The following is a 19,045-nucleotide window of genomic DNA, read 5'->3' as shown; positions in this document are numbered from 1 at the left end:
CTCCAGCATCTTCACAAGGTCCTTTGCTGCTGTTCTGGGATTGATTTGCACTTTTCGCACCAAAGTACGTTAATCTCTAGGAGACAGAAAACGTCTCCTTCCTGAGCGGTATGATGGCTGCGCGGTCCCATGGTGTTTATACTTTTAGGCATTTTGAAATTGCGCCCAAGGATGAACCAGACTTGTGTAGGTCCACAATTTTTTTCTGAGGTCTTGGCTGATTTCTTTTGATTTTCCCATGATGTCAAGCAAAGCGGCACTGAGTTTGAAGGTAGGCCTTGAAATACATCCACAGGTACACCTCCAATTGACTCAAATTATGTCAATTAGCCTATCAGAAGCTTCTAAAGCCATGACATCATTTTCTGAAATTGTCCAAGCTGTTTAAAGGCACAGTCAACTTAGTTTATGTAAACTTCTGACCCACTGGAATTGTGTTAAAGTGAATTATAAGTGAAATAATCTGTCTGTAAACAATTGTTGGAAAAATTACTTGTGTCATGTACAAAGTAGATGTCCTAACCGACTTTCCAAAACTATAGTTTGTTTACAATACATTTTTGGAGTGGTGGATAACAAGTTTTAATGACTCCAACCTAAGTGTATGTAAACTTCCAACTTCAACGGTATGCTTGTTTGCATGTGACTATTCGTCTTTTGTTTGTTGATGTTTGTTTAAAAAAAAAAAAAAAAAAAGAGGGAGGAAGGAATTCATTTTAAATGGACCACCCTTGCCCGGAAATTCGTCACTCATTCGTCCCGCGACGAATGTGTTGTTTTCAGTTTGAAACGTAGCCGTTATGTCTGGGGAAGCACAGGCGACTTCATGTTATTGTTTTTTTTTATTTTTATAGAATGACTCAACAACCAACATTAATTAAAAACGAGTGCTGAGGGGCTTATGTTGCAAACTTCCCTTACTTGGCTGACATTTGGACTGACGACAAGTATGTCCGCGGGGATTCCCCCAAGGGCGTAGGTTTGAAACGTAGCCGTTATATCAGGGGAAGCACCGGCGATTTCATGTTGAGTTTGAGCCAGAATGACTATATATAGGCAAGTTCAACGTTGTGTCCTGTTTCGTTCATGGTAGTGTGAAACTTAAAAGTAGTATACGAGCTAGCGTTCTAACGTTTCACTTCTGTATTTAGTTTGACGAGCCTATAACACAGGAGCCCTTGCATTTGTATGTAGACTACACTTCTTCGTGATGAAAAGGAGAGCAATTAATTGCCAATTACAAAGCCATTCGGACTCGAGTTTGGTCCAGGAAAACGTAAGTATGTCCAAAGTCATATGTTCTTTGTCAAACACATTGAAAACGAGTCTTAGAAAACATTGCCAGAAAGTCTAAAAAAGGTATTAAACATTGTGTTGTACTTTTAAGTAACGACCCCTGCTAACTAATATCAACACTTATATTTTGTAGATTTTTCCCCCAGTCTTCAGTATGTTTAAAGATAAATTGCCCTGTGCCTGTAATTCCGTTACCAAAAACCCCAGGTCGTTAAGATATTTTATAATTTCTCTCAGGAGGGAAGGTAATAAAAGTTCACATAAGTAACAATTAAGGTAGACCTGTCAATTAGACTGTTTTACTACGTTTTTTGATCGCCCTAATAGTAAAAACATGTATTACCTTGTTTAATGTGGCATGAACACAACCAGTCATGTTTTCATCTGATTGTAAAACTGCGCATGCTGTCCACTCCAGAATATACTGAACAAAAATATAAACGCAACATGACACAATTTCAACGATTTTACTGAGTTACAGTTCATATAAGGAAATCTGTTAATTTTAAATAAACTCATTAGGCCCTGATCTATGGATTTCACATGACTGGGCAGGGGAGCAGCTACGGGTGGGCGCCAGGTGAAGAACGTCCTGAGCTGGCATGGTTACACGTGGTCTGCAGTTGAGGCATGTTGGACCTACTGCCAAATTCTCTTAAACGACATTGAAGGCAGTTTATGGTAGAGAAATTAACATGACATTTTCTTGCAAAACTTTTATTGTCCCCGGCACAAGATGCAACTCTGTTTAATAAGCTTCTTGATATGCCACATCTGTCAGGTGGATGGATTATTTTGGCAAAGGAGAAATGCTCACTAACAGGGATTAAACTTTTTTATTTATTTCAGCTCATGGAACATGGGACCAACACTTTACATGTTGTGTTTACAGGGGTGTAAAAATACCTTAAAGTACTTAAGTTGTTTTTTGGGGTATCTGTACTTTACTATTTATATTTTTTGCAACTTTTTTACTTCACTACATTCCTAAAGAAAATTATGTACTTTTTACTCCATACATTTTCCCTATGACAATTGAGTACTTTTTCCACCACTGTGTTTTATGTTTATGTTCAGTGTAATTCCAGCAATCAAACAGTGCAATGTGCACCTGCCATTTGATGAAGGGAAGGAGACGGTGTCATGTATTCATGGAGGCCACTTCCCCTAAAATTTGACCAATAGCCATTATACAATTCTTTAGTCTGTCAGTGTTTTCATAATTTTCCGTCAATTCGCAAGTGGCCGATTTCTCGCCAGAGACATAATCTGATCGAGTGAAACAGCACCCCTCTGTCTCAGTATGTGTAGCCAATGTATCTGATACTGTCTGAACCAAGAGTATGACATGTTGCCGCCATAGCATTTGATTGATTGATTGATGACAGCAAGCATTTGGCCTCCATTGATAAAACAATACAATTATTTGCCAAACAGCATTGAGCTGAGCTCAACTGTGGGTTGACCTGATGCAGCAAAACGCCCCCCAAGTGAGACCAGTTTGGATTTGGCTACGCATCAATCAAATCACATCCTAAGCAAAATGTCATTTTCAGAAAAATGTGTCGGCTTGTATTGTTTTCCTGCAGTAACTAGCTTGCTAAATCGTCTCTTTCCTAAGCCATGGATGGAGATGGAATTTCGACTTGTGGTTTTGACTTAATGCGCTGTACAGGCCAATGATTATGACGGCGAGTCTGATCTAACCATAAATTAATGTTTTGCCACTGCCCTGAGACGATTGAAGTTCTAGATGTAGCCTAGTAGGCCCACGTTAGCTAGCTTACTTAGCTGGTTCATTGTTGCCCATGTGAGGAAGTTGGCTTGGTAGGCTAGGCCTATAGACTATGCCTATGCTATGTTGTATGCCATTGCCTCGTGAGTAAATCTGAGCTTAAAAAACATTGTGTGCTATTCCGTTAAAACAACTACAGCCTATGCACATGTTGTAATCCAAATTATAATCTTAACTGACAGATTTCAAACGATACTTTTGTGAGGCACTGTCGGGAACTCTGTGGATGGGTGAATGGTGGGGCGAGTGGTGGGATTGATAAACCAGAATTGGAGGATCCTCCTTCGTTTAAATCTCCAGTTTGGTAACCTGTCTGTATATGGTCCCACGGTTGACCATACATGTCAGAGCAAAAACCAAGCCATGAGTTTGAAGGAATTGTCCGTAGAGCTCCGAGACAGGATTTTGTCAAGGCACAGATCTTGGGATGGGTACCAAAAAATGTCTGCAGCATTGAAGGTCCCCAAGAACACAGTGGCCTCCATCGTTCTGAAATGAAAGAAGTTTGGAAACACCAAGACTCGGGGGAGAAGGGCCTTGGTCTGGGAGGTGACCAAGAACTCGATGGTCACTCGGAAAGAGCTTTAGAGTTTCTCTGTGGAGGTGGGAGAACCTTCCAGAAAGACAACCATCTCTGCAGCACTCCACCAAGCAGGAGTTTATGGTAGCGTGGCCAGATGGAAGCCACTCCTCCAGTAAAAGGCACATAATAGGCCGCTTGGAGTTTGCCAAAAAGGCATCTAAAGACTCTGACCATGAGAAACAAGATTCTCTGGTTTGATGAAACCAAGATTGGCACTCAGGCCAAAGAGTTAAATCGTCACATCTGGAGGAAAGCTGGCACCATCCCTATGGTGAAGCATGGTGGTGGCAGCATTATGCTGTGGGGTTGTTTTTCACCGGCAGGGACTGGGAGACTAGTCAGGATCGAGGGAAAGATGAACAGAGGAAAGTACAGAGAAATCCTTGATGAAAACCTACACCAGAGCACTCAGGACCTCAGACTGGGGCGAAGTTTCACCTTCCAGCAGGACAACGACCCTGAGCACACAGCCAGGACAATGCAGGACTGACTTCAGGACAAGTATCAATATCCTTGAGTGGCCCAGACAGAGCCCAGGCTTGAACCTGATCGAACATCTCTGGAGAGACCTGAAAATGGCTGTGCAGCGACGCTCACCATCCAACCTGATAGAGCTTGAGAGGATCTGAAGAGAAGAAATGGGGGAAATAGTCCCCAAATACAGGTGTGCCAAACTATTTCCCTGTTCTAGGCAATAGATCGCGGAGCAGTGCCTCCCCACTAAACTTCTTGGAAATGGCAAGTTCACTTTCTCATCCATAAACGCATCTCAAGTACAAATACGGTTCAGCAGGATGGGGGGCATTGTTATTAGGAAGTACATCTACCATGATTGCTAAAATAATGATTGCACTTTTAAATATTATGAGGATACCTATACATTTGGCAGCCAAGCATGAGTTGTAGCATCAGTGTAGCCTATTATCGTTTAGACATGATTTTAATATAGTTTCACGATTTAGATTAAGAACCTCCAGGCTTCAGTCAATTCAATTAGAAAAATTAAATCGTCCTCTGGAATAAAACACAACATCATCCCATGGGATCCCCTAAGGCTGTGCACAGCAGAAATATCACTGAATTATTCTAGTTCCTACACCTCACCTTCTATAGTCAAACAAAATAGGCCTTTTTATAGGCTAAGTTGATAAGCAAATGGGCAGCATCATGCTCATGTCAGTCTTCTAGAAGTAACCTTCATAGGCAAATGTAGTCTTCCTAGTATGACTGCCATTTTTAAAATGTAACCTTTTATTTAACTAGGCAAGTCAGTTTAGAACAAATTCTTATTTACAATGACGGCCTACCCCAGCCAAACCCGGACGATGATGGGCCAATTGTGCACCGCCCCTGGATTCAGGTACTGCAGTGATGCCTTTTGCATTGAGATGCAGTGTCTTAGACCACTGTGCCACTCGGGAACCCCAATAATAATAATAATGAGGTGTGTGTGTGCGCATCAGTTTCAGCTTGTTTTGGGAGTCAAACAAGAGTCGACTCCAACCACAGGAGTTGGAGTCTACTCCAAAGATCCTAGAGTGGTGAGTCGTGCACGACTATTAGGGCTGGGCGATATGGCCTTAAACTGATATCTTAATTGTTTTTCAGAGGTTTGGACGATTCACGATATAGATCTCAGTTTTTCTCTAAACAAACTAAAAAAGGCCAAGACATAATTCTTAAATTTTATTTAAAAAAAATATATATACAAGGCCTATTTGTGTAAAACAAATGACTGCCACTGCTTGCCAGGCTGTCATTGTATGCAAATCAAAAAAAAAAATAAGAATGAGATTTTATCCCTAAGAATTTACACAATAATAAATCAAAATCTAAAATTCTGTCAAACAACATACCTTCCTTTGTTCTAATAAAGTTTCTGGCGAGGAACACAAGCCTGTCTACTGACGCTGGCTTGAGGCATGCCCTGTGACATGTGACAATGTTCCCACCTCCCACCAGACCCTCTCCGAAGGGGCACTTGTAGCAGGAATGCACAGGTACTTTTTAGCAAGCTTACTCCGACTTGGGAAGTTGGCCTCGTGGAGCCTCCACCACTCAAGTGGGTCTTTGGCTTTCTGACTGTGGGCCAGACAGCACTGTCTTCTTGAAGAAGCTTGCAAGTGTTTCCTTGCCCTTAGACACAGGTTCACTTTCTTCTTGGCGCACAGTTGTGCCAGGGTGACATGTGCTTTCCTCAGCTAGCCGAGACTTCAGCTCAAACAGTTCTTTTGAGAGCATCAAAAAATCTTGTCATCTGCTATGTATGTTGTCCTGAACCGGGGATCCACCAGCAAGGCCATATCAAGGAGTTCAGCTGTGGCAGGGTCTTCGTACTTGTCCTTGAGATACTGTGGTGTGGCACTCTTGATTTTCTTTGTGGCTGCAGGAGGCTGCTTTTGAACAGGCTTGAGGTAGGAGATGCTAACGTAGTTCTCTCCAGACAGCGCCTATGGCCTTTTCTTGTTCCAGGATTCATTCTGTCTTGACCCCCACCTGGTTGGGGACTCTGAGTGGGTAGACTGAGCTCAGCCTGTGCTACAGACAAGTCTCTCCTCTTCCAGCTGAAGGAAAAGGTGCTGACCACCTTGCACAACCCAATGGCACAGTCAACTCGTGGGTCTTTCACATCATTCTCTGAAAATAATAATGAAGAAAGGATTCTAAAAAGGACAGCATTTTCAATAATGTGACAAGTACAGCATTCAGTTGACCTGTCAAACCAACACTACCCCCCTCCCACCCACATGTCTATTCTATTGTTTAGGAATGTTTGACCACTAGCTGTTTGAATGTCATTTTAAAAAATATATAATAATTTTGATTGAAAATGTATTTTAGATAGTTTGTTATAGTTAAAACAGCCTGTGGTTATTTGCTATTGGATTGACAGAATGACACAACTAACACATTAGCCTACAGCTGGACCAAACACAACTTTTTGGAATGCACTTTTAGTATCCAATGTCACACTTACCGATTGGTGAGGTGAAGCCTGTGCCCAAAGCACTGCAGGCGTGTCCAGTTGTTCAAGCGCAATTCTTTTATCATGTTCCTCCCGCTGTCAGTTGTCATGCACACCTGTCGGTCTTCGCTCATCTTCCACGATGCCAGAGAGTCTTTGAGACCCGGGGTTATTACTTCACCCGTATGATCATCGGGGAAGTAAGACGTCTGAGGCAGACATTTTGCAATTTCCAGTCTTCATTTATGTAGTGGACTGTCAAACTTAGTTATGGCTCTGACGTTCTGCTCGACCATAGATCGGCTGTGGTGGAAAAATAAGAAACATTAGCCAGCTTATCTGCGACTCTTTCGCAGGTAGCCGTGTATTGTTGCAGCAGGGCTTCTTCTGTGAAGTTCTTGCGGTTTGGCAGCTGATATTTGTGGTCAACTGTACCTAGCAGCTTTTTAAAGATTGGAATCATGTCTTTCGCTATGTAATAGGTCACTGCATCCGTTCTCCTTCCACCCCAAACTTTTCTTGTCATAAGGGATTACGTTTGGAAAAGATGCGGCTATGGTAGTTTGTCTTCTAGCAGACATTTTGGTAATCGGGCAACTGGAATCGGCATTGCGAAGTCTCTCATTCCACCGCGTGTTTTTCGCAGGTGATGGAAGAGGTTGGTTGTGCTGCTGCTTTTTGTAGCAATTGTCTTTTGACACATTTTGCACAGGACATTTGTTTGCTGAACATTAGTCTTCTAAAACCCGAACCACTTCCATATTACTGAAAAAATATTACAGAACTTTTTGATTTCGTCCTCACGAGAGGCTGAGCTGGCTTCCTTACTTTCCATCTTGGTGGAACTCTTACCGCCGCTACACTTCTCCGGCGTGGTTACAATTTGTGAAAGGCTGTCTAGGGTTGTGATTGGTGGATAACCTCTGTGCACGTGTTGTCATGCAATTGGGACATGATTCGACATTGAGCTGACAGAAGAGAGTGAGATGCTGCATTTGTAAAACGTTAGAACATAACCGAACCTTGATTCTTGCGATACAGGCCTTTATCCGTATCGCGCTAAAACAAACTTGATATCGCCCAGCACCAACCACTATTCTCATTCTATGCAGAGTGGCGCGTGTAGCTTGTTGTCGGCCAGTCACAAGTCATCAAAGTGCCACTACAGTCAGAGCCTCCGTGTGCGGCAAAGCAATTAGGAGATTATCTAATCAGTGGAAGATGGAATTAAAAGTTAAATGAGAAGTATATGCTACAACTAAGAGCCAACAGGTAGGCTGCTATTTAATAATATGATTGGAGGTGTTATTTGTAACTGTAGGAAAGGAAGAAGGCGCATGCAAACTCAATTAGCCTAGCTAATTGGCTAGCTAGCTAACTTAGCTAGTTATTTTAGTCGGCTAGCTTCTCTCGGTTTGATGCAGTCAAGACCGGTAGTACGTAATCATATTGGATGATAAATAACCTTTCTATGACAAGCTAGAAGTTAGTCTACTAATGCAAAAATGGGCTTGGCCGGTTTCTGCCTCTCCCTCCTTGCTACCGTTTCACTTGCTCACAGTACTCCCACCGTAAAGCTCCTCCTCCACCTGCTCTCCCTCGCGCTGTATCGGCTCTGGTTAATAAAATGGCTTACAAATGGACGTTTCTGCTGCTTCCCTCACTCGGATGTGACCGCATTTATACAGAACTGGTCGTCCTCTGGTCCATTCGGACCAGGTGTCTATATTCAAAATGTACTTATGCATATTTGTCCAAGTAAGAACTCCCAAGGTTTATTTTTCGGAACGGGTCCAACTTTTTAGATCTCTACTTGAGGCCCAACATAACATTACCTGTCACAACAGACAATGGCAGGAACATTCTGAATAGGGTACTTTTTAATTTGGCCAATTAAACTAAAATTGACAACAGTAACTGTTGGAATTTCATTTTTCCGCTATACCGTAACCGAACCGTGACCCCCAAACCGCAATATGTACCAAACTGGGTTTGGTGAACCGTTACACCACTATCCTCCTACTTTTGAAGGGGTAAAGCTTTACCGTATGCTTCCCAGTCTTAAAAGTTTGCACATATATTATGTTGACGTTTTGGTCTTCGGCAGGGTTTTTTTATCAGCTGTTCGCGCCCACAGTTTTTTTTCTTAAATCAAGTCGAAGTTTTGTAGCCGACGTGTACACCCCTTCGTTGGTGTTTGGTCAACAGTACTACTCGGAGTAGGAACATTAAATGTGTTTGTCATTCAACGAAAGACTAGTTCATGCACATTTTTTTTTTTACTTGAGTAATACTGTACCCAACATCTTAGTTAGATGTAAAATTGCACGAACTAAGACCACCGCATCAAAAACTGCAAAATGAATGACAGATTTATTTTTTGAGGAAGTGTTTCTGGCTATGGTGGCTCGAGGGACACAGTATCTTTTTGAAATGTATTTTATTTTTCAAGAAAAGGTCTTTATGGGTGTAAGAGAACAGTCCGTTGCTTCACCTAGCTGAGTCCTGCTAGGAGCAAACCAAACCTATGTATGCAGATGCCTTAAGGCTCTCTAGAGTCTAGACCAGGGGTGTTCAACTCTTACCCTATGAGGTCAGTCTACCTGATAATCGATTGCACTCACCTGGTGTCTCAGGTCTAAATCAGTCCCTAATTAGAGGGGAACAATGAAAAAACCCAGTGGAAATGACTTCTAGGTCCAAAGTTGAGTTTGGTGGATAGGATCATCAAGACCCAATGTGATTTTATTAGACAGTGATTTAGCATTTTTATTAACTACTGCATGGGGGCTTAAGGAAAATTATCCATGTGGCCAGGACAATCATCCATGGGAGGTTGAAAACCAAATGGCCAATAACCGATCCTCCTCCTAGGCCTATCATAAAAGTTAGTTATTAACAGTTGCTTATTTCTGATATATTCTTGCCTAAAGCAGGTGTTGTCCTAAAGTTGCCGCTTTAAAAAAAAAAAACAAGAATGAAGTCTAGCATATGCCTAGGCCGATACCATCTTATCACAATGTTTTATTGGTACATATATCCTAAATAATCCTATCATGATTATCACCTATTTAGTCACCATGTAGAGAATGACATTGATATCCATAATTATGCTTGGGGTCATTGTCCATTTGGAAGACCCATTTGCGACCAAGCTTTAACTTCCTGACTGTCTTGAGATGTTGCTTCAATATATCCACATTTTCTTTCCTCATGAGGCCATCTATTTTGTGAAGTGCACCAGTCCCTCCTGCAGCAAAGCACCCCCACAACATGATGCTGCCACCCCCGTGCATCACGGTTGGGATGGTGTTCTTCGGCTTGCAAGCCTCCCTCTTTTTCAAGCAAACATAACGATGGTCATTATGGCCAAACAGTTCTATTTTTGTTTCATCGGACCAGAGGACATTTCTCCAAAAAGTACGATCTTTGTCCCCATGTGCAGCTGCAAACTGTAGGCCTTTCAGGTTATGTGGCTATTGATACTTTTGTACCTGTTTCCTCCAGCATCTTCACGAGGTCCTTTGCTGTTTTGGGATTGATTTGCACTTTTCGCACCAAAGTACGTTCAGCTCTAGGAGACAGAACGTGTCTTCTTCCTGAGCGGTATGACTACGTGGTCCCATGGTGTTTATACTTGCGTACTATTGTTTGTACAGATGAACGTGATACCTTCAGGCATTTGGAAATTGCTCCAAAGGATGACCCAGACTTGTGTAGGTCTACAATTGTTTTTCTGAGGTCTTGGCTGATTTCTTTTGATTTTCCCATGCTGTCAAGCAGAGGCACTGCGTTTGAAGGTAGGCCTTGAAATACATCCACAGGTACACCTCCAATTGACTCAAATGATGTCAGTTAGCCTATCAGTAGTTTCTAAAGCCATGACATTATTTTCTGGAATTTTCCAAGCTGTTTAAAGGCACAGTCAACTTAGTGCATGTAAACTTCTGAAATAATCTGTCTCTAAACAATTGTTGGAGAAAAGACTTGTCATGCACCAAGTAGATGTCCTAACCGTCTTGCCAAAACTATAGTTTGTTAACAAGATATTTGTGGAGGTGTTAAACGAGTTTTAATGACTCCAACATACTGTAAGTGTATGTAAACTTCCGACTTCAACTGTACAGCTATGCCTTTGGTCTCCCATCCAGGATTTTAACCAAGCCTTACTTAGCACATTGGTAGTCAGTGACAAATATCAAAGCTATCATGAGAACGATTGAGTAATCTCCACTTAATAATGAAATGGATTCACTGCTGCTATCAGTCATTCCTCTTCCTCCCCAACTGTGTCCCTCTATCTCTTCCCCTTTTCCTCCTCTCCTTCCCCTCCTACTTGCTACTCCTCGCGGCGGACTTTGCGTCTTTCTTCAATAACTGTGACGTTGCGTGTGTCAATGATGTCAGTGGTATGCAAGCGCTTTGAAATATGTATCTGAAACCTTAGAAGGTTTAGCTGTTTGATTTTAATGCAGTACTTGCAACATTTCTGTTATGTCTCAATGTTATCAACCATATAAGGTAGATATTAAAATAATCTTTGTGTATTTACTGCCATATGGATTACTGACCAGTTCAAGGTAGAACATACAGGAATCTTGTTAAACTCATAGAAAAGATCTAGAAGAATTTAAGAGTTTTTGGAAAATGTGGTCAAGTAAGAAACTGAGGGATAATGACATTCTATTAACAGACTTTGCATCTGCGCAGTTCTTTCTGTTTTTGTAAATTGTTCGGTGTACATTGTTAGAAGTAGTCCTTGTGCAGGTTTGTTAAACTCTGAAATCATTGTTTTGCTTGGCATACATTTTAAGTGAAAGATCTGAGTCTAGACAGAATGTCTAGGAAGAGGCGTTCTAATCATGTCTGTCAACTTGTCTGTACGGAAGTGGCAAGATGGCGGACTGAACACAGCTATGTAGACCACCTCAAGATAAAAACGTAATATTCAATATCGTTAAGTTAGACTAAATATTAGCACTACACAATCTGGTGGGTAATAACCTTCAATCTGGATAACAACACCAAACAAGCCAAGACTAGAGAAATGTATTGACAAATATTATGAAAATAAGCAACACCCAAACATGACAGAGTAAGATGGGAAACTTTTTTTCAAAACGAAAACGTGATTCTTCTACACAGACAATTTTTATATTTTCACCACCGGGAATGGTAAAGGTCGAAACCGACATGTTAAAATCAATAAATTATATACTTGAACTAGTCAGTAAGGATATAAGAGTTGAAGGCAAGCCTCGAGATGAGTGACGAAAAAGCTGCGACATTGTAGAAAGACACAAACGAGCTTAAAGGGGCAGTAAGATTGAAACCGACGTTAATGAACTTAAAAAGAACACCGTTCTGAGAGAAGCCTTACTTGACACAGTCTAGATCCAACTAGATCCAACACAGACTAAATCCAACTCGAACGTGTACACCGCTTCGGGCAGAGGTATGAACGCCCATTTGTTGTCAAATTTTCTTTCTTTAAAGATAAAATAATGGTTAAAAGCCTGGGTAAAAGACTTGCTGGCACCAAAATAGGCATGAAGGACCAGTTCCTGAAGGAAACTGCAGAACGGCGTAAAGTTCTATATCCAATTGAAGGAATATAGATTGAAAGGGAAACGAGTAGCTCTCATCGTCGATAAACTGTATATTTATAACCAGTTGTTCAGAGACACAGACTACTCCATGGCTATTTTAAAAATTAAAGTTCTCATAGAGGAGGCAAATAAGGAAACGCACTATTCTATCCCGGTTATGGATTGTAATACAACAAAAAATATAGCTTTTCTATCTTCAAATATAACTAATTGGAACACAAAAGCACTAATTCAACATGGTGAAGAAACTCGGTAAACAGAAGGCACAGTATGTGTGGGGTGTTTGGGAAAGTGTGGCGTTGAGTGAGAAAGGAAATGGTTGCATATACCAGAACCAATGTATTGCTGTGAGCAGGGGTTGTGAGAGCTTTCAATTTTGTTCAGATGTGGGATATACATTTTATAATGAATTATACACATGTATTTATTGTCATCATGGTGGAACAGTGTTTTAAAATACATTTTATTTATTGTCCTGTCATGGGATTTAAATATAAATTATACATCTTATTTATGATCTTATATTGATGGACTGGTCCACAATCCAATACCCTAGACACCCATCTGAATGACCCAGATACTAAGGAGAAGTCCCTAACTGTTTTATGGGCCTGCTGTAAGCCGCCTGTATGCAGCCAAAATGCGGTAAGAGACCTAGAGCAGCACCGCCCCCTCAAGATTCTGAGCCTGCTTGGCAGGGTTGGTCCTGCAAAACCAAAGCCCCCTAAAGGGAGAGCATACTATACAAGGAAATTCTTAAAGCTGCTAATGAGTACCTTGACGACCTTGTACCTAGCCGGTGGGGATTCTGGTTGGTGCCCCACCTTGGCAGTGGCAGTGCTGGCAACACTAGCTGCACTAACCCATGGGGAGGGGGGTCACACTCAGACATTCAGAGAGGGGGCACAGCTATATAGACACTCAATCATCATGTTACTTTTTTAATGGTATGTTTACAAACATGTATAGATAAATATAATTGAAACGTGTCTCATTATGGTAAGTGGTGGAGTAGGTATAGCCAGTTATAATTGTAATGGCTTAGCAGATAATAAGAAAAGACGATCAATATTTACCTGGCTAAAAGAGAAGGAATATAATATTATTTACAGGGAACTCAACAATTTTAGATTAAGTTTTGTGGAAAAACGACTGGTGGGGCAAAATATATTTATCCCATGGGCAAAGAAATTCAAAAGAGGTGATATTAATTAACAGTAATTTTGATCCAACTGTGCAAATTGTCCAAACAGATCATGGTAGATGGATTATTTAAATATGTTATTGGACAATAAGCAGATGGCTTATTAACCTATACGGTCCAAATAATGATGATCCAAGCTTCTTTGAAGATACAGTTGAAGTCGGACGTTTACATACACTTAGGTTGGAGTCATTAAAACTCGGTTTTCAACCACTCCACATTTCTTATTAACAAACTATAGTTTTGGCAAGTCGGTTAGGTCATCTGTGTGCTTGACACAAGTCATTTTTCCAACAATTGTTTACAGACAGATTATTTCACTTATAATTCACAGTATCACAATTCCAGTGGGTCAGAAGTTTACATGCACTAAGTTGACTGCCTTTAATCCACCTGAAAAGACAGAACAAATAATACAAGTATTGTGGTTAAACTCAAACTTATTTTTCTATAAAATGTTTAACAAAGGTATCATTTTTGAAAATTGTATCATAAATAGGACTGGTGGAGTTATGTCAGACATATGGAAATGTCTGTTCTACCCAAAATTACAACCAACAATTTCCAGCATTACCACAAAAATGAAAGAGGCAAGTAGAAGGGGGAAAAAGTAAGGAACTTGTCTGTCGGCCCTGCATTAAAGACCATAAATGGTTAAAGAAAATTGTGATAAATAAAAACATATACCAATTTCATTTAAGGACCAAAAAATTGACAGCTGTGCCATATAAATTGCAAAATAGTTGAAAACCTCTTCCCAATGTCCCTATTCCATGGCACATGGTTTATGAAATTACAAATCAAATCAAATTTTATTTGTCACATACACATGGTTAGCAGATGTTAATGCGAGTGTAGCGAAATGCTTGTGCTTCTAGTTCCGGCAATGCAGTAATAACCAACAAGTAATCTAACCTAACAATTCCACAACTACTACCTTATACACACAAGTGTAAAGGGATAAAGAATATGTACATAAAGATATATGAATGAGTGATGGTACAGAACGGCATAGGCAAGATGCAGTAGATGGTATAGAGTACAGTATATACATATGAGATGAGTAATGTAGGGTATGTAAACATAAAGTGGCATAGTTTAAAGTGGCTAGTGATACATGTATTACATAAAGATGGCAAGATGCAGTAGATGATATAGAGTACAGTATATACATATACATATGAGATGAGTAATGTAGGGTATGTAAACATTATATTAAGTGGCATTGTTTAAAGTGGCTAGTGGTACATTTTTACATAATTTCCATCAATTCCCATTATTAAAGTGGCTGGAGTTGAGTCAGTATGTTGGCAGCAGCCACTAAATGTTAGTGGTGGCTGTTTAACAGTCTGATGGCCTTGAGATAGAAGCTGTTTTTCAGTCTCCCGGTCCCTGCTTTGATGCACCTGTACTGACCTCGCCTTCTGGATGATAGCGGGGTGAACAGGCAGTGGCTTGGGTGGTTGTTGTCCTTGATGATCTTTATGGCCTTCCTGTGACATCGGGTGGTGTAGGTGTCCTGGAGGGCAGGTAGTTTGCCCCCGGTGATGCGTTGTGCAGACCTCACTACCCTCTGGAGAGCCTTACGGTTGTGGGCGGAGCAGTTGCCGTACCAGGCGGTGATACAGCCCGACAGGATGCTCTCGATTGTGCATCTGTAGAAGTTTGTGAGTGCTTTTGGTGACAAGCCGAATTTCTTCAGCCTCCTGAGGTTGAAGAGGCGCTGCTGCGCCTTCTTCACAACGCTGTCTGTGTGGGTGGACCAATTCAGTTTGTCCGTGATGTGTACACCGAGGAACTTAAAACTTTCCACCTTCTCCACTACTGTCCCGTCGATGTGGATAGGGGGGTGCTCCCTCTGCTGTTTCCTGAAGTCCACAATCATCTCCTTTGTTTTGTTGACGTTGAGTGTGAGGTTATTTTCCTGACACCACACTCCGAGGGCCCTCACCTCCTCCCTGTAGGCCGTCTCGTCGTTGTTGGTAATCAAGCCTACCACTGTAGTGTCGTCCGCAAACTTGATGATTGAGTTGGAGGCGTGCATGGCCGCGTAGTCGTGGGTGAACAGGGAGTACAGGAGAGGGCTCAGAACGCACCCTTGTGGGGCCCCAGTGTTGAGGATCAGCGGGGTGGAGATGTCGTTACCTACCCTCACCACCTGGGGGTGGCCCGTCAGGAAGTCCAGGACCCAGTTGCACAGGGCGGGGTCGAGACCTAGGGTCTCGAGCTTGATGACGAGTTTGGAGGGTACTATGGTGTTAAATGCTGAGCTGTAGTCGATGAACAGCATTCTCACATAGGTATTCCTCTTGTCCAGATGGGTTAGGGCAGTGTGCAGTGTGGTTGCGATTGCGTCGTCTGTGGACCTATTGGGTCGGTAAGCAAATTGGAGTGGGTCTAGGGTGTCAGGTAGGGTGGAGGTGATATGGTCCTTGACTAGTCTCTCAAAGCACTTCATGATGACGGAAGTGAGTGCTACGGGGCGGTAGTCGTTTAGCTCAGTTACCTTAGCTTTCTTGGGAACAGGAACAATGGTGGCCCTCTTGAAGCATGTGGGAACAGCAGACTGGGATAAGGATTGATTGAATATGTCCTTAAACACACCAGCCAGCTGGTCTGCGCATGCTCTGAGGACGCGGCTGGGAATGCCGTCTGAACCCTCGCAAGGCTGCAGGCCAACACGTTTAAATGTTTTACTCACCTCGGCTGCAGTGAAGGAGAGCCCGCAGGTTTTGGTAGCGGGCCGTGTCAGTGGCACTGTATTGTCCTCAAAGCGAGCAAAAAAGTTATTTAATCCGTGATTGACTGTAGACCCTGCCACATACCTCTTGTGTCTGAGCTGTTGAATTGCGACTCTACTTTGTCTCTATACTGGGACTTAGCTTGTTTGATTGCCTTGCAGAGGGAATAGCTACACTGTTTGTATTCGGTCATGTTTCCGGTCACCTTGCCCTGGTTAAAAGCAGTGGTTCGCGCTTTCAGTTTCACGTGAATGCTGCCATCAATCCACGGTTTCTGGTTTGGGAATGTTTTAATCGTTGCTGTGGGTACGACATCGTCAATGCACTTTCTAATGAACTCGCTCACCGAATCAGCGTATTCGTCAATGTTGTTGTTGGACGCAATGCGGAACATATCCCAATCCACGTGATCGAAGCAGTCTTGAAGCGTGGAATCAGATTGGTTGGACCAGCGTTGAACAGACCTGAGCGCGGGAGCTTGCTGTTTTAGTTTCTGTTTGTAGGCTGGAAGCAACAAAATGGAGTCGTGGTCAGCTTTTCCGAAAGGAGGGCGGGGGAGGGCCTTATATGCGTCGCGGAAGTTAGTATAACAATGATCCAAGGTTTTACCAGCCCTGGTAGCACAATCGATATGCTGATAGAATTTAGGGAGTTTTGTTTTCAGATTAGCCTTGTTAAAATCCCCAGCTACGATGAATGCAGCCTCAGGGTGTGTGGTTTCCAGTTTACAAAGAGTCAGATAAAGTTCGTTCAGGGCCATGGATGTGTCTGCTTGGGGGGGGATATATACGGCTGTGATTATAATCGAAGAGAATTCCCTTGGTAGATAATGCGGTCGACATTTGATTGTGAGGAATTCTAAATCTGGTGAACAGAATGACTTGAGTTCCTGTATGTTGTTATGATCACACCACGTCTCGTTGATAAGGCATACACCCCCGCCCCTCTTCTTACCAGAAAGATGTTTGTTTCTGTCGGCGCGATGCGTGAAGAAACCAGCTGGCTGCACCGACTCCGTTAGCGTCTCTCGAGTGAGCCATGTTTCCGTGAAGCAAAGAACGTTACAATCCCTGATGTCTCTCTGGAATGTTACCCTAGCTCGGATTTCATCAACCTTATTGTCAAGAGACTGGACATTGGCGAGTAGTATGCTAGGGAGTGGAGCGCGATGTGCCCGTCTCCGAAGCCTGACCAGGAGACCGCTTCGTTTGCCCCTTTTACGGCGTCGTTGTTTAGGGTCACCGGCTGGGATCAGATCCATTGTATTGGGTGGAAGGCAAAACACAGGATCCGCTTCAGGAGAGTCATATTCCTGGTTGTAACGATGGTGAGTTGACGTTGCTCTTATATTCAGTAGTTCCTCCCGACTGTATGTAATGAAACCTAAGATTACCTGGGGTACCAATGTAAGGAATAACACACAAAAAAACAAAATACTGCATAGTTTCCTAGGAACGCGAAGCGAGGCGGCCATCTCGGTCGGCGCCGGAAGTACACGTAAAACAACGCAGGATTCAAAACTTCATTTTTTTTTTTGTGTTATTATACGAAATTCTTGTAACAAATTGTATGTATGTATCCCCCATATATACATACATTCTTCCCAGCTCTGCAGATTTTGCTGTGAGGCAGTCATTAGATCATTTATTTTGGTACTGTCCATATGCAGCTCGTTTTTGGTCACAGGTCCAGGAATGGCTGAGGAATTGCAACGTTTGACTAGAACTAACGCTGCAGATAGCAATACTGGGTGATTTGAAAAGTCAGTCAATCAATAATATCATTATTTTAGCAAAAAAAAATATTACATTTACAATCAGTAGAAGTTATGAGAATAGAAAGGTTTAGTACTTTTGTGAAGCATCACAGCACAGTTGAAAAATATATGCCAAATAGAAATCCAAAATGGATGGTGTTAAGAGATGGGAGGGGTTGGATGGAGCTGAAGGGTGGGACTAATAACAAGATAACCAATGTACAACATACGGGGTCTGTAAAATGTATATAGGTTCAGACATTTTGTAAAATAGCACAGTTGCAAATCGAAATCAAACTGGATGGACATTAGAAATAGAGGAAGGACTAAAAACAAACAAAATATAACGATTCTAAAATGTGTATAATATTTATTAACTGAAGGTAGAAGCCAAAGTGTTATTTATTAGTTTACTCCAATTGGGGGAGGGGTGGTAGGATTTGCGGTGAATAATAAAGGTATATTCTAAAAGTGTGTGTGGATATATATTTCCCCCAAAATTTATGGGGGATTGGAAGTGATAGACAATTACATTGATGGAAGCAACAATCTTTCTGCAATATTAAAGCTGATCCACCCCTTAAGATAAAAAAAACAAACTTGTTGCTAGAGCTATCAACATCCTAACATGGAGCTAACATCCTAACATGGCGCTAACATCTTAACATGGAGCTAACATCCTATTCTAAACTGTACATCATTTGTCTAAAGTCTCCCATGTCAATAAAAACATCCAATCTCTTGTTCAGTTCACAGGCATGCTACCTGTGCTCCCTCTAGAAGTCCTGGAGGAGATGCTCCTAAATGTCCCTCCACAGCAGGTGGTGTGTGTCTGTCGACTTGTGTGTCGTGAGTGGAAAGAAGTGGTGGACAGTGATTCTCTTTGGAGAGAGAGGTGCAGAAGAGAAGGATACCAGACATATGTGACTAAACTACCTAAAGACTGGCGTTTGTTTTACTTCTTGTGTAAGAAGAGACGTAATCTTCTCAAGAACCCCAGAGCAGATGGTAAGAGTCGAGACCACAGAAATGTCTAAATTCTCTGTGTATGGGGGGTCCTGTTATTAACCCCAGAACCCACATTTCAAATCCCTCC

General features: G+C 42.0%; 1 protein-coding gene across 1 annotated transcript in view; it reads left to right on the top strand.

The window, feature by feature from the left end:
• Positions 1–804: 804 nt before the first annotated feature.
• LOC120059212 (F-box only protein 6-like) overlaps positions 805–19,045 on the top strand; it is a 32,012-nt gene continuing 13,771 nt past the window's right edge. The window contains exons 1-2 of the mRNA XM_039008082.1: positions 805–1,276; positions 18,699–18,957. Of these exons, the coding sequence (XP_038864010.1) occupies positions 1,211–1,276; positions 18,699–18,957 (325 nt within the window). The 5' untranslated portion in view covers positions 805–1,210. The remainder of the gene's footprint in view (positions 1,277–18,698; positions 18,958–19,045) is intronic.

Source organism: Salvelinus namaycush, chromosome 14 (assembly GCF_016432855.1).
Source record: "Salvelinus namaycush isolate Seneca chromosome 14, SaNama_1.0, whole genome shotgun sequence".
Lineage (NCBI taxonomy): Eukaryota > Metazoa > Chordata > Actinopteri > Salmoniformes > Salmonidae > Salvelinus > Salvelinus namaycush.
The sequence above is the reverse complement of the archived record's forward strand: the minus strand, read 5'-3'. Positions and strand labels throughout refer to the sequence as shown.